At 42.0% G+C, this 16,084-nt stretch overlaps 1 protein-coding gene across 4 annotated transcripts in view; it reads right to left on the bottom strand.

Annotated features, from left to right (window-relative positions):
- The window catches only part of PKP4 (plakophilin 4), an 89,810-nt gene that overhangs the window by 37,259 nt on the left and 36,467 nt on the right, over nt 1–16,084 (bottom strand). For all 4 annotated transcript variants that reach the window (XM_053471872.1, XM_053471874.1, XM_053471873.1 and 1 more), the window contains exon 3: nt 5,582–5,694. In XM_053471872.1, the coding sequence (XP_053327847.1) occupies nt 5,582–5,694 (113 nt within the window). The remainder of the gene's footprint in view (nt 1–5,581; nt 5,695–16,084) is intronic.

The following is a 16,084-nucleotide window of genomic DNA, read 5'->3' as shown; positions in this document are numbered from 1 at the left end:
ACATAGTAATAACGAGCCTTTACAAAGAAATTATTTTCATGCAGATTTTTTCCATTTTGTTGAATCGTACATTTTTCCCTAATAAAGAAAAAAAAAAACTGCACTTAGATAAGTTATTTGCCAACATTAACATCAAAATGTAAAGGAGGAAAAAAGTATTCTGTCAGGATGTGCTGAGAAAGTTTTCTATTATAGAATTCACAACAGAAAACATTAAAAACAAAATAATTTAGATAGTAACCACGCATTTTCACGGTCGACTGAGAATAAACAACGTAATCACACATACAGCAAGGCAGTTAAAGGAAATTTCCACGTGTTACGCAGACAGCTTTGTATCTTTCAGAAGGAAATTATACAGATGTTCAGCCCATAATACATTTAAAGTGGATACGAAGAGCTAAAATTGATTCCTGAAATGTGCAAATGGCTTAAAATTGTTAAATTCATATTTACACGCAGAACTGAGAAAGGCGGCATTATCTCCCACTAGAATGTAAGTTAGTTGATGAGTTGCGTTGGGGATGTGTTAAGCACGACGTCTTCTTGCATAACTGATATTCACCTGGGGACTCTCCGGGTTTGGCACGGAGTCTCAGGGTTAAGCCCAATTTCCCTGGGTCTCTGGGTCAGTTTCCTTGTTCTCCAAGCAGGATAGCACTGTTTGGTCACGCCCAGTCCCCGCCCACTTCCCCTCCAACTCCCTGCCTGCTTAAAGCTCTCTGGGGATAACCCCCCTTTCCCTCAGAAGAGGTAGAGCTCCGGGCAGCCGACCCTGGGAAGTTCTCAGGTATGGCGATAAGCCGCTTGTGTCTCGGAATAATTTTGCGTTGGTTGTAGCCTAACTTACATCTGCAACAAAGTAACAGCATGAGGCACCACAGCGCAAGTATGTAAATCAGTAGACAGAACTCTGCCCCGGCATCCATATTCCCGGTTCCAGCAGACTCCGCCACAATTTTGAAAAAACAAAACCAAAAAAGCTATGTAGGCCAGGCGTGGCTTATAGTAGATAGGGAAAAAACAAGCCGGGGGTATATAAAAATAGGCAGGGTATATGGGAGAGCAGGCAAAGAACAAAGCCATGAGCAGTCCTCCATTTTGCCTCCATTGGTGCCAATAAATTTTTTATAATAAAATACTTGCTTTTGGCGAGTGCCTAGTCTGATTTGTTCAGCTGATGACCCTACCAGGAAGAACCTCTATTCATTTGGATCACTTTGGTCCCCCCAGCCATGTCTACTATGATTTAATAGTATTTTTGGGTTAACTCTCCATTATGTACAAACATACATTGATTAACCAAATTGTGTATAATACATAATCTAGATACACAGTCTGACGTTTCTAAACCATAAAAATGAATGAAGCCGATCTGCCGGAAAAGGAGAAGAATGCAAGCCGGTTAAATTTAAATCAATTTCGCGATATATTGCTCTATTTTGTGCCCAGTGGAGCAAAGCAGGAACGGACATTCAAATTTGCTGCATTATGGATAACGGAGTGGAACTAACCTGCTATGAGCGGGCCGGATGTTCTAGATATAGCGAACAATTATAAAACTGTGGCAATTAATTATGGTGAATACTGTTTTTTGGGTAACGTATATATAAATATAGTTAAAAAGTACTCAATATAGAGGCAGACGACGATTAAGCAGTAAACCCCCCAGGGTGGAGGGGTGGTCTAGGCATACATGGCTGGTTTATGTGGTTAAGTGGACTTTCCAGCAGGGTTTAGTGACTCTTTTATGCGGGATGTGTTAAAGCATAAGGATTCTGAACGCTCTGTTGATTATTGCCAAGCATTCGCGAACTTGGCCACCCTATTTTGGGGCATTTATTTGCTGCTCGTGGCCCAAAATTACAGGTACCCCTTTTCCATCTTGCCCTAAAGTCTTATCTAATAAATCACTGGATGCTATCACGTTCCCTGCCCGTCCCCACTCAGTTATTAAACCGAGAAAAGGAAAATACTCGTTAGCGAGCCGCGTGTTTCCATAGCACATCGGATGAGCAGTATTTCTCTTTTTAATTCTGTTTACATGATTATATTGCGTGGAAGCACCAATGCTGCGAAGACTATACTTTTTTTTTCACAAGGCAGTGCTAATTAGCTGTATTGGTAACAATGTGCATTATAAATGACAGACTACGAGTGATTACATTATGCACACATTTTCACATAATTATCTTGGTATGAAATAAGTGAAACAGCTCGATATCCACCGATAGTACCTGCTCGGCATCCCGCGCAAAGTGTAATGGTCTGAAGGTCTTTAGTAGGGTGGCACAGGTATGTCCGCAATATAAATTCTCAATGGTAAAGGTGCTGTTCCACTGACTCTGCTAAACTTTTAGAGCTAAATGTATCATTCCTAGTAGGAAAAACATCTTTAAGTAAGATTTTGCTGCGTTTGTATTGTTTGCAAAAACACATAATTGTCACAAAAGCAGGAACTGGTAGGTTGCTGGCACAAAAAGCAAAAAAAGGCATCTTAAAAGTTTGTATTATTAGATGAGCAAAGCCTTCAGGCTTAGGGTAGGGCTTCTCAAACTGCATTGCAGCCGGGGGGCATGCTGCCTGGAAAATGCCCCCTTTATTGTAAAATATAATGAGAAATGGTAGGAAGCATGGATTTGTGCATTCAAGGAAACCTCAAGGAACGGACAAAAGGCTTTTGGAAAGGTGCGGCTGCCGATTATGGCGAGGCACGTACCCAGGAACTTTCCAGGTATGCTGCCCCAACGGTCAGATCTGTGACAGGGCAAGGGACGGGGTGGTGTGGGGTTTTTAAGGTCAGATGCTGACGGGGCAAAAAGCGGAACTCTGAAGTGGCGGCATCTGACGTAGTGGAGAAGACCAAAAGGACCGTTCCAGAGACCAAAAGGACTACCATACCCAGAGCAGCGGGGCAAATCTGTTACCAGATATGGTGACGCGCAGCCTTAATTAGTGGCTTACATGCTAATCAGACAGACTAGAAAATGTTTGAGAGTCTTCAAGAACGGGGTTGAAGCCAAAGGCCGGTCCTCGGGGCAACTTAATATGCAAGATGTTACCAGCAGAACTCAGTTCAAGCAACACCGTGTTAAAGACCGCAAAGATTTAGAACCAACGCTTCCTCTTTGATACAGTAGTAATCGCATGCTTCAGTTAGCCGAAATCCCGTTTTAATAAAAAGTTAGTGACTCAAGCAAACACCTTAAGCAAAAGGCCGTCCAGCAGGAGATTACGATTTGCATTTTTAATTCCAGCTGATGTGGACCATTACGGTTCGGGCTTTACACATCCTGGAAGAAATTGAGTTGTGGCAGGAGGGTTTGTGATCAGCATGGTAATGAGGAGATGTAATCAGAAATGCCTTCTAGACACTAGTCAGCGGCGTAATAATAATAATAAATAGAATATAAAAATAACTTAAAAAGACACTGCTTTCTCTAGAACTATACAGCTACGGCTTTGGCTACTGTATGCTTGTTCGGGTTCTGCACGCGGCACGGATTTTTACACAGAAAAATATGAAACTTTCAAGAAAGTAAAAAATAATGAACATTATTAGAACAGGTCTGCTTGCTATGGGCGCTGTTGCACATGTTTTAGAAATAATATATTACATTGACAGTAAATAATTTTGAGATAGAGCAGAATAAATCATGATAAATTGCACATTTACTCCCCATAGCTGATCAGACTGCTATCTTATAAATACCACATATTGAAATAGATTTATTCTACATCCAGCCGGCTCTTGGGAGCATGCAGACTGCTTCCTAGGGGGGTGAAGAAACCTGCCTGTTAATAGAGATGGATGAAAAGCTTTGAGCCTCCTCAAAATTCAAGGGAAGCTCCTGTGGAGGAAACGCTGTTTCGGTAGTTTTTATGTCACGCGACCGCTTGTGACATCACCACGCATGCAATATATCAAGGCATTACATGTGGTGTGAGGTCATACCCGTTTTTACCATGTCGTTGCTCCAGCAAAAGTTACCCCAGAAGCAGGTGAAAAATCAAATGTGCTGTCGCTCACCTCACGTGCCATTTTTTCGTCACTTTATTTTTCCCACCTTAGAAAGTTTGATAAAAAATTTAAATATTTTTTTAAAAATGCAGACTGTCCTTTTATTATCATAATTCATGTTTTGCAAGGCTACATCTTATTAAAATGTATTTTCACAACAATTCCTTGCCTACATATAACCACATACTGTCAGAGCGGCCATACGGATGGCACCTAATCCATTTAATGTTGCCCCAGAGTACGGAGGAATATTCGCTGGATAAGAAAGCCAATCTAAAATACTATGATCAATTGTTTGAGGGCAGCGACTGTCGGCTGACACGGCTACACCACGAACTACCCGTAACCCTGAAACCACATGATAAATCATATGTTCCAAAGCAAGCGGGAAGTTAGAAAACATTTAAAGCGTATGACGAAAGACAAAGCAATAGACTGTTAAAGGGACGGTAACCCTCAGTTTCTTTTCTGGAGGATCAGTGAGGCAGGCTGCTATACTTCCCTAAGTAACGGTTCACTTACCCATAGGTAGACTTCACACAAGCGGTTATTAGGAGAGAACATTCATTTTCATTGACCCCATGAATGGGTTTAGAATGAAGCCCGATGGCATTCTGTCTTTGGAGCTGCCACGCTAGCCTGGTAGTCAATCTAGGTTCCTCCTCCTCAAAACGAATCCTCATGGAGTGGGTTACTTAAAAGCACCTGTTTTTGGTGTTCTCAGCTAAAAATATCAGTGGCTCAGCCTGTCCATGGGTCACAGCAGGAGTGCCACAAATAGTCTTACATAAAGCCAGTGTGGGTATATTGGTCAAAGTGCTTTGCTTACTTGGAACTGGGACTTCATGCTACTGATGAGTCCAGCCCTGTCTCTGTATACGGTACACAGGAATTTATCCATATACACAGAACATACGTGCTGGTATTTCAGAAGATATATGAGTCAAAGCTTATAATATAGACCTTGGGGGTTTATTCACTAAGCTGTGAGACCCTGTAGGTTTAAACACTTACTCTGCATTATGAATGAATGGGCCTTATGAGTTTCACTGGTAAGAGAATTAGCCCTGGAAAATGGTCAGTGCATAAATACACATTATAAGGGGCCGGCTGTCTGTCGACAGGCCCTGCATGATGCTTATTAACGATGATGAGGAGAAACACTACGTTTACAGAGACCGAACCCATCCTCTTCACCCTAAATCCCTCCACCGTGCTACAAAGGCTGGAGCTCTTTCACGACGGACTCTCTGGGCTCCCTTATGTAGACAGAGAGCAGCTCTAAGAACGTTTGATCCGAGAATTACTTGGATGACTTCTAAAGACACCAATGAACTTATACAAAGAATCCTGTTCAGCCAAGACATGAGGAACCAGAACAGGAACCAGACACTGCGCCAAACAGACCGACTCTTTCAAACCTTCACAAAGTAAACCCAACCCTTTAAGTGCTTTCAGATGAAATGGCTGCATTTGCTTGAAAACCCTTCAAGTTATTCCACACAGCGGACGCTTTACTGATTTGGCCATTTCGCAGCTGAGCAAACTCCGTTAACGTACCTGACGCTGGCGATGCTCGGCGACTCCGCTCCGAGCCGGCATCTTTCTAGCTGATTGGCCACGATTTGTCTCTCCACCTCGAGCTCTCTGGTGAGCCGTTCGAACTGCAGCTCCTGAAATACGAACAAAATAGATGAGAATCCCATGGCTGGCTTGCCACATTCTATCATTAACGCGAGGGGGTGAAAAATCAGCTCGCCCCCCGAGTTAGCGGGTGCACGTCCCGAGCCGCAACAAAAACACGTCACATATTTATTAGCATGTTTATAGGAACTGTGGTTGCTACTTTATTACTTAAGTAGGAGCAGCCCTCCCTTTATTATCTTTTTTATATGGCACCAACAATTACCGCAACGCTTCTAACAGTCAAAGGGTCCGACAAAACCAGATCCGAGACTAATCAATACACTGGATTTTTATAAAGCAAGTTATTTGTTTCATGTAAATTCATAAAGCACTTTAATATTACATTCTTCACGGTCTCCAGTTACAAAGGAACATTTCTACTCTAATGATACAAACCAGAAACGTGGAATCTCAGCTTAACCTTTAGATTTCGCACGTAACAAATTGTGAAACCTCAGGGAGCTCGAGGCAGGTATGTGAAGAATGGAAGGAGACATCCGAACAGCTACCATAAAGCAAACGCCGGAACGCAGAGCTATCCGCAGAAAAACTAAACATGTATATTTCATAGGACTCCGCTCAGCCCTGTTAGGACTGTAAATGCCCCAAGGGAGTGCATACGGTTTAGGCACGTCCGTTATTTGAAGTAGAAAGTGCCTATGAAGAAGCCCGTATTCTCCCCCAAAGACTTCAAAATTCCAGCCCTCGGGGCACCCGGCACTATGGGTTTTACATATCTCTCTGTATCGAAAATCACCCCAGTATTGACCAATTCTTGATTGATCTAGGCAGATACAAGGATATCCCCCAGAACCGCTTTATATCCTAGATATAATAATAGTAATTAATAAGATAATAATAATATAGTAATAAATAAAATAATTACTATTGTTAGTACTATAATAATGAGAATAGTAATGGTTATAATAATGATAGTCATCAAAAATGCAGGGTATGGAAAGAAAATACGTATAGAAACAGATTTCTTTTCCCAAGCTTATGACAGGCAAAATTCGGTATTTGCTGGTTTGGATGCTTTGGGATTCAGGCTCTTCTAGTTAAGAGAAAATAACATTTAAGGCAAAGCATGTAAGGAGGGATATGTTCCTGTGTGCGGTCCCCATCATCCACCTTTCTGTGACGCACAACTCAAACCTTTTCTGAAACAAGATAATGGGGGTCTCTTCACTAAACGCTTTATCAGAAAGCTGAAGCCTTCTCTAACAATGAAGGCATGTAGGCGCAGGTAGCCCCTCATCCCACATTAACTCAACGGATCCATGAAGTCCCTGAACTCTCCTTCACAGCCATGGCACAAGACAATAGTGCCTTTTCCAGAATTATTGCTGTGCGTAACGTTTTAAAAACAAAGTATTATATTAAGTCTTCACACACTGAGTGTCACGTCATGGCTGAATGACAACGGTTACTCCAGGGTCTGATCCGCAAACAGGAAAATAAAAGTAATGCGTAGGTAAACAGGACACGACACGCATTACGGACCGCCGCCGCTCCAACCGCACATACAGCAGGAATCCCCGGCTTCTGCGCGGACTTGTACAGGAATACTTTCCCTTCCAGAGCAAAACCTGCAGCTGCTTGTGAAAACGTTACTAAATGTTAACGTTCCGTCGGGTCATTTAAAAAGGAACTTGTTGATACATTAAAATCCTGTATGCCTTTCCTGAAACTTTCTAAACGAGATGACCACCAGTCTCTTTAGCAGCCCATCACTAACAGTGGGAACCAAGTGGTCCTAAGAACTGGCGTTACAAAACAATTGGTAAGGGCAAAACCTGAGTTACTTGGTGTGTTTCTGTGATATATATATATATATATATATATTCCATGAAATACATTTACGCGTATTATAGTTGTTACAATCGCTGGATACCTTCTACATTTGCTATTGGAGTCCTGTACACTTGCTGAGGCTACCATGGAGTTCCCCACCTGAATCCCCTTATCTGTACATGTTAGCGACTGTGACAAAGAACTACATTGTGTGTAATAGTATTTTATCCCCATAAATGACATTTTATAGAGATATCACAAAAAAGGAAAAATATCCTTACCTTGGCAAACAGATTTTGCCCCTTTAATGATTTCGCCAGGGAAGCAGCCAGCAGTTCTCAGTATTTGCGCAGGTGCAGAGTATCCGGCACTAGTGGCTACACCGGTGGGAGAGAATGTGGGGAGGCTACGCACTGGTTTTTAATTTACAAATCCACGTACCCACCCAGGTCTCATCCCACATACTGCCGGGCTGCGTTCAGAGCGATACCTCCATTAACAGGACCCTGCTGGTGTGAAGCAATGGGAACTGATAAGAATCTGGAGTATTGGAGGGGATGCAATGCGGTTTTCTGCCCTGTGGATTGAAATCTGGATTTAGTACTTTCAGGATGTTTAGTAATTAAGTCTAGTTTTTCCACAGCCAGCTTTTGCTTTGTATGTAATGTAGGCACTCAGCTGGAGCTTATGACCCCCGCGGCCGTAGCCCCTGCTTTTGTGGCTGGTCCATGTGTGTCCATGAAATTTGTTAAGCCCTGCTTTACAGTCTATTCATATACCTAGATGGCCTTGCTTTTAATGGGATGTAGGAGGAAAATGAGGAAGGGTTGCACAGTAACCATACCAACTCCCATCAACATGGAATGGATCGAGCCCAGCGCAGACGGGGTTAATGTTGTAAATGACTATTGTAGCTGGAAACGGCTGATTTTTAATGGAATCTCTTCATAGGTGTACAGAGGCCCTTTATCACTCCCATCACTCCTGTGCTCCAATGGCCCTTTATCACTGCCATCACTCCTGTGTTCCAATGGCCCTTTATCACTGCCATCACTCCTGTGTTCCAATGGCCCTTTATCACTCCCATCACTCCTGTGTTCCAATGGCACGCTGTGTTCGCTAATCCAGGTCTAAGTATAAAAAGTTAATTGATCGTTGGAAAACCCTTGTGTTACAGCAAGAAATGTTCTTGTTTTCCATGGAAAAACTCCTGACCGATAGTGCATCTAATTATAATTAAAACTAAAAGGACATTGAATAATACCTTTGACCTTCGTGAAAGGTTCTCACGTTCACAGTTAGCGGTTACCTTCCTTAAAGATGGGTTCCGGGGGGGGGGGGGAACACTTGTTCAGGGCGACTAGAACATCCGTCTAGCTGAAGTTTACTGCATTTCCCGCATTCTTTATGAACAGAAGAACGGGGGGAGGCCGTTTCTAAGAGAAAAATATCTGAGAGAACTCAAAAATATTCATAATTCAAACTAATGAGTTCAACAATTACGCTGCCCCCTACCCCAAAAGCCTACTCTCCCCCTGAACGCTCAAACACTGAATTCTGCTGAGGTTAACATTTTCTTCACCTATTATTCTGCAAACGTCCTCCGGGTTACTTGCTGGGAAGTCTAAAGAATGATTGTTTGCAGAAGAGATTAGAAATCAGAATTAGGAGGAGGAAAATAACGCGCTATTATTAATTTTTGTAATTTGCATGTGATGCAAGAACCGTTTGGGTCAATTAATGTATTTTGCAGGAGGAACAGAACATAACTCATTAAAATGCTGGGCAGTAAAGGTTGCTGGTGATTTTCTTGCATTTAGAGTTTTTTTTTTTTTTAAGCTAAATATAGGCTTCGTTTCTTTTTTGTGAAAAATATTTTAAATGTTTTCTGTACGTTTAGCAATCAGGCGCTGGCATGAAGATTTAACGCTTGTGCATATTTATATCTTGTAAGCAATCATGATAAACAAGTTTCTTTGGCACAATCACAGGGGACTTGTTAGAGAAGCTTCTCGAAGGTCCAACCTAATGTCACAACATCTGAAGAGTAACGCACGGGGGAAACGTAGCTCGATGTACCGTCGGATACTCGCCAATAGCCCAGAGCCCAAGCGGGGATCGGAATTTGGGGAAATTGTTCTGGGAATCTATTTTAATGGACGCAGATTATTATTATGTAAATGAAATAGAATAAATAAGAATAGCAAAATATAACAAAAAGCCTCATAATGGAGAGCTATATTCAGTTAATGAATTACACATTTCCAGATGGGCAGCTAAATGGTATTCGCTGGGTGCGCGGCAAATTCTTGCTTTGTTTTGTGAAGGTACAGCATCCAAAGGCAGGTGGGGGCTCTGATTCCAAATGCGTTACATAAATATACATTAAACGGGACAAATGTATATGATAGTATTATGCAGAACCACCCCCCATAAAAGTCCCTCAAATACTCTGCAAAGCCTCAACCCGTGCCCCCCGTATCAAATGCCTCTGCCAATGGGAACTGCGTAAAGGCTCGCATACACCATCCGAGCGCACTCGCATACGCCACCCGAGCGCAGACGTACTTTGGAAGGATGCATCTCTTATGTCTGCATCTGCAGTTTCCATAGCAACAGTCTCAGAACTTCATAACTTTAAATGTTGCTGCGCATTTATTAAAAGCCATAAACATTTATAACAATTTAATGAAAAGTGAAGAAGAATGCATTTAATTACTAATTTAAAAAAAACAAAAAAAAAAACAAGCAAGTCCTATATGGGGTCCTGTCAAAGGATTTTCTTTAAAACCTGTTTCTTTTATCTATGGGCTCATGAAATTAATAACCCTCTGGTGCTGCCGACCTGCTCCACATAACCGGGGCAGGGGTATAACTCATCTATTCCAGCAGAGGAATATGCGGCTCGCTGTATGGGGGAAGAAAAGGGAGCCGAAAGCAAGTGAAACATATCCCTAATCCATGTGTACCTTATTGATCTGCATGTATATCCATGACAGGTAAAAGATTAAAGTCATCAATATAGCTTAATTAAAAAATATTGATACCGGGCACTACTCCAAACATTGCTTTACAAAGCGCAGGCGATGAGCGGAATGTGTGGCAATTAGCCGTTAACCCGGTGACAGAGCCGAGGACCACTTCAGCCGCCTCGGAGTCAAATCTCATCGAGGTCTCAAGAGCCGCATTATGATGTAATCATTTTTAAGCTACACATTTTCCACGTTGTTCTTTTCTTCGCTTTTTTAAAAAATCAAATCTTGGTATTTTAAGAGGCATCTGAGGGCCTAAGGAGCTGCAGGAAACCTCCAAGTCACAAGCTGAATACCCTCTCGTGCTTCTAAAAGATGCGTTTGCGCGACACTGTTCCTCTCTGATGCATAATTAACTCAAGTGATTGCCACACGGCTTCATTTATTTCACCGGGTTCACTGTACCTACAAAACAAAGCTGAAATATCGCGCCACTCAAACTCCGCTCCGAGTGACACTCAGACACATTGTAAAAGAGGGCCACTCCAGCCAACGGGCGTCCAACTCTCATAATTGAGTGGCAGCCAACAGCACGTATTCCAGACAGACATCCTTTGTCATAAACTGTGTGTTTTAACACCAACCTTTGCAACAATAACGTTAATCATTTGTAAAGCTGGTGGAAACTCGATGTTAAAATGAAAAACAAAACGATAATTGGGACACCAAACAGGTTGAGCGTCGCAGCACCAGCGTCCATCTGCTCCTTGGCACCTTGCGATTATTAAACCACACACGTGTGTCTAAAACGTTGGGTTTTTGATCTGTGTGCCCCGGGACTGTCAGCCAGGTGTTGAGTTTTTTTTCCCCCCAGGGCTTTTCAACATCAAAAGGTACAGGTGGGATCCATATGGGTGGCCTTCGTTTTTGAAACAGCACATAAAACTTTGATTTAAAGTAAAAAGTATTAAAGTATAAAACTAATTTAACTAAATGGCATACGTAGTAAACTGATCCTGTGTGCTAAGGACATGAGTTACAAACTAGGGGCAATTACGGATGTCACTATCAATTATAATGGGCACTACAGCGGGCAACTAACATTTTATGGACCCGGGCAGATCCGGTTTATCAGAGGAATGCTGGGCATTGCGTATATTTTACTATGATTATTAATGCCAAATGCTCAAAAAACAGCTGGAGAGCAGCCATATCCCGTGCGAAATGTTGCAAAATCACAGTTGTGAAATAAGTCTCGCAGACGTGGTCCATCTGAAGCCAAGTCACAAATGATGTGGCATCGGTCTGGGATTAAACCGTACAGGACACGGGGCTCGTGGAAGAAACCCGGAGCCTGGACAGACCATAATTCAAAATTACAAGCGTTAGAAAATCAAAGGATATCCCACAATCGCCACAGATTTTGGAGGAACAACACGAGAAAGAACATCAAAAAGTTAGAAATGTGCTCTGCCGATGCGTTTATGGCCCACGTAGCCACGCAAATAAGATGGGGGCGGAATAAAGTTTCCCCCTGTATTAAAACTAATGTTTTTCACAATCTCTTTCACAGCACTCTTCTCACACAGATTTTGAAATAAGTATTAAAAAGGCCATTATGGGTATTTGAGCGAGAAGGCAAGAACAAAAAAAACATTTAGCTGTCTTAGTCTTCACTCTACTTGGTATAATTATCAGCGCTCTAGGAACCGCTGGTGGAAAATGATAGAAATTTTATTATTTCTGACAAAAACACCGCTGCTCGAGATTACATGATATGACAGGACCGCAGCATAACATATGGTTTCCCTCCTCTGCTGTTGCAAACATTTAATAAAATAATTCTGGAGGAGTCAATCTTTTTACATACAAATTATTAGGCAGTTACATTTTTCCTTCTTTGCTGAAGAAAATCGAAAGCCAGTTTAATAGAGAGTAACAAATACTAAAAAAAAAATAAAAAATCTGCGTGTTCCAATAAAGAAATATTTTCACATTTTTAAAAACTCACATCACGCTTTATTTTTTAAATAAGATTTTTTTCAGCTTCTTTATTAAGTTCCTCATGAGTGATTGGGGCAAAAAAGACTAATAATGGTTAATATGCTGAAATTACCTAGTCCTAGAACAATATACAGGGACAAAATTAATATAATAATCTACTAGTAGGCAAGTGGGAAATCAAGGGCAACATTCTAACCGGATTCATGCGATTCTGTCTATGATGATTATCCCCAAAGAGATAGAAGAGACACGGAAACTGGATTAATGTGATTAAGAATGAATATTTTTTTCTATTTTATTTTTATCTTAACAGATTACGGTTTCCTTCCTATGATGAAGTAACATGTCCGACACAATTATTTCAGGTCCCGATGATCGGCTAATGAATCAGTCCCATGAGGTTACCCCATGCGATCGCCGAGCCCACCGAGCATTTCGATAACCGGTTGAAAGCTTATTTCACGAACTATACTTGAAAACTGAAACTTTGTTTTATTGATATTGAATGACAGATACATTTTCTACAAGCAAGTCCCCGGGACAGTCATCGACGTGTCTCCATTTCCTTGTTGCTTGGAGAGAATGACCCAACCTTGTGTTAGAACCACAGACAGCTGAGCAAACAATGTGATGGCTGAGATTCCATAACCAAAGGTCAAATCACTAAAGGTCCCCTTGGGTGTCTGCCAAAGAAATCCGACTGCCAAGTGTGTAAATTATAACTCTGTCACCATGTATTGTCCCGGGTTAAGTGCACCCGTCCAAAAGGGTTTTGGAGGAAGACTTTGGTTCAACAGAACACGTAGCAACGTCTGAAAGCTGCCAAGGGTCTTCTCACTAAGGACTCAAGTGTTCCAAGGCGAAACATGCCTTCAACTTAGGGTGCTCATCAAAACGTCAGAAGGATTCATCTAGCCGAAGAGTCGATGTGTTAGCAGGGGCCACACATCATTAACACACTAAGTATAAGGGAAGCTGAGTAACCGGAGCTGGCAGCGGCCCGGGAACCGCATGAGCAGAAGTGAAATGGCTCAAAACCAAACAGTTGTCCATTAAAGTAGAGGGCAGTCTGGTTTGGCAGTAGAACGGCACTTCATGCGCAAAACTATTTTCATCATCAAGAGAAAAAAAAATTAACATATACAAAAATGTTTCTGTAACGTCTACCGAAACGTTTTTATACTTGCAAGAATATGCATATTTATGTTTTTTTCTCAAGTACTGCTTTATTTTGTAATAAATAGCATATTTTTAGCTTTTTTTATGGGCTATTTTGGGGGGAGAATCCCACGGTGCGGAATCACGATCTGTTATTTTATTATATTAATTGTAGGGGGATCATCGTTACAATGTCTCTTCTTTCTTTATTTGCGGGACAGTAAAAACCCCAACCTGTTCACGGAGAAGCACTTATGGCAACGTCTAGCCTCGCAGCACCAGCTCCTGCTCAGGCGGCTCAGGGGTACCCGGCCAGACTATCTGCGTTCATTCTTAAGACGCGGAAACGGAATATTTTTCTAATTTGTGTCATCGCGGGCCTGCGGCGCAGATACAAGTCCACAATCTAACATAGCGACACTTTTCCCACAATTACGTCCAGAAGTCAGCCAACTCCTCATTTAGCGCACAGCATCTCGGTAAGAACAGGCGGCCTTTTCATAGCAATTATACTAAATACATTGTGTGGGAGAAAGCCGTGAATAGCCGCGGACCTCGGCTGTCTTAGTACGAGAGCCGACTTGGCAGGAGCTGCAGTTTGTTTTCTTAACGCTGTTGGTTAAAAACAAATTGGGAAGGGAAAGATCATTCTTTGCGAACAATGCACAATGGCGTGTCAGTGACACAGGCCTGCGGAGTTACCCCGTCTCCCCGGCATTAAGCTTATTATAATATTAGGTCATGGGCAGCTGCTGCTGCGGGCTGGCAGGAGTATATTATATACATATATTAAACATGGCGGGGGAGGCGGAATACAAAATCCGCATCCAAGTCTCTGCCGCACAAAAGAGAGACGGGACAGAAAAAACATTCAAAATCAGAAAGGGGCTAAACGAAGGAGAAACACTAAGAAGAGCAGACACAGCCCGAACAAGCAGGTCTGAGACCTGAATCACTGAGTGGGTGGTGGATTGGCAGAATATCCTTACAGCAGAAGTGGTAAAGGTAAACAAAGTAACAGGACGTAAAGGGGAAGTGTCAGCTTCACAGCCAAATGAGTTTATTACAGTAGATATAGCTTGTGCTTGTTGGTCTACAATGAGTAGATTGCCAACGGCAAATAGTGACTAAGCTAGCATATCGTTTCTCGGATCAGAAATCCTTACGCTGGTCCTTCCTCCAAAGTCTAGTTAGCGAACGGGGAGGAATAATCATAGAAATCACGCAAACAGGATGTCAAGATGGTCACTGGCGTGGCAGGCATACTTGGCATGTTTCTAATACATGAACAGATTCGCTATATGGAGCGCATGGAACAGACGTGAGGCAATGAAAGCAAACAGAGATTCGGAAACCCAGACAGGATCCGCAAACTCAAATCATTTAAACATAAAAAACGATGCTTCTTTTTGTTTATTTTTGATGATACAAACGTTGCTGTTGCTTTGGAAAGGTTATAATTTCTCGGGTTTTTTTTGTCTGCTTTATATGGTTTTATGAGCTCGTTGCCAGATAACATTTTTGTCCCCATACCAAACCCAGGTATTGTACAAGAATGGAGCGTCGCAGCCAGGATACAAAGCAGATGAAATCACTGTTTCCATTGATTGCCAAAGTCCTTGCATCTGCTTACTGTAAGGCCTTAAAGAGACAGTCTAACCCCCCCACACAGCCTGCTTCTTAATCTGTAGAGAAGAGGCGCTGCAGCAGCCACCAAAGTGCTCTGACTGAAGTTGGGGGGGTAATGCGCGTTGGGGGTCTCCAGTTTACTGTCCGGGAAGATACCGCGCAGGGACACTGGTAAAGACACTCAGCTTCCGCATGCATTAAGGTGCATATAATGGCTGGGGTGTCCTTCTAAAATATAATTAGTATAAGACGGCTACGACAATAGCGTCAAACTTGTCCTTTCACTGCATTAAAAGCAAAACAAGCAGCCTTTTTCGCTGTTCGTGTTCTCTGTTTTTTTTCATGATCCCTTTCCCAGTCCAAGAAAAGTTGGCTTCTTCTACATCGTGATAAAGCCATGTTGCTCCCATTTAGTTGTACAATGGAGTATTCTGTCCCACCATTTATCTACAAAAATACAGCAATAAATTCACCAATCTCTGGGTGGGAAACGCCAGATGCTAAAACACACAGTTTGGAGAAATTAAATACTCTGATCCAGAGATCTTAATCGCCACGAATGCACCAAAGGCTACGGACGGAGAAATGTTTCAAAATAAAATGTAACAAAGACATTTGTTGGATTTAATGTTAAAAACCCGGCATATAAAAAAAAAAACCCACACACCTGTGCTTACTAAACGAATAATTGCTTTGTAAAGCAATATTGCATCCAGGGGTTCTATTGCACAACAATGTAATCTGATATTATAGGAGCGGCTACAAGCAAAGCAGAAGAACAGAAAAGGTACAACTGTAGGAAGTATGACATCATAAAACA

The sequence above is a fragment of the Spea bombifrons genome, chromosome 7 (genome assembly GCF_027358695.1).
Source record: "Spea bombifrons isolate aSpeBom1 chromosome 7, aSpeBom1.2.pri, whole genome shotgun sequence".
Classification (NCBI taxonomy): Eukaryota; Metazoa; Chordata; class Amphibia; order Anura; family Pelobatidae; genus Spea; species Spea bombifrons.
Note: the sequence above shows the minus strand (reverse complement) of the source record. Positions and strands in the feature narration are given on the sequence as shown.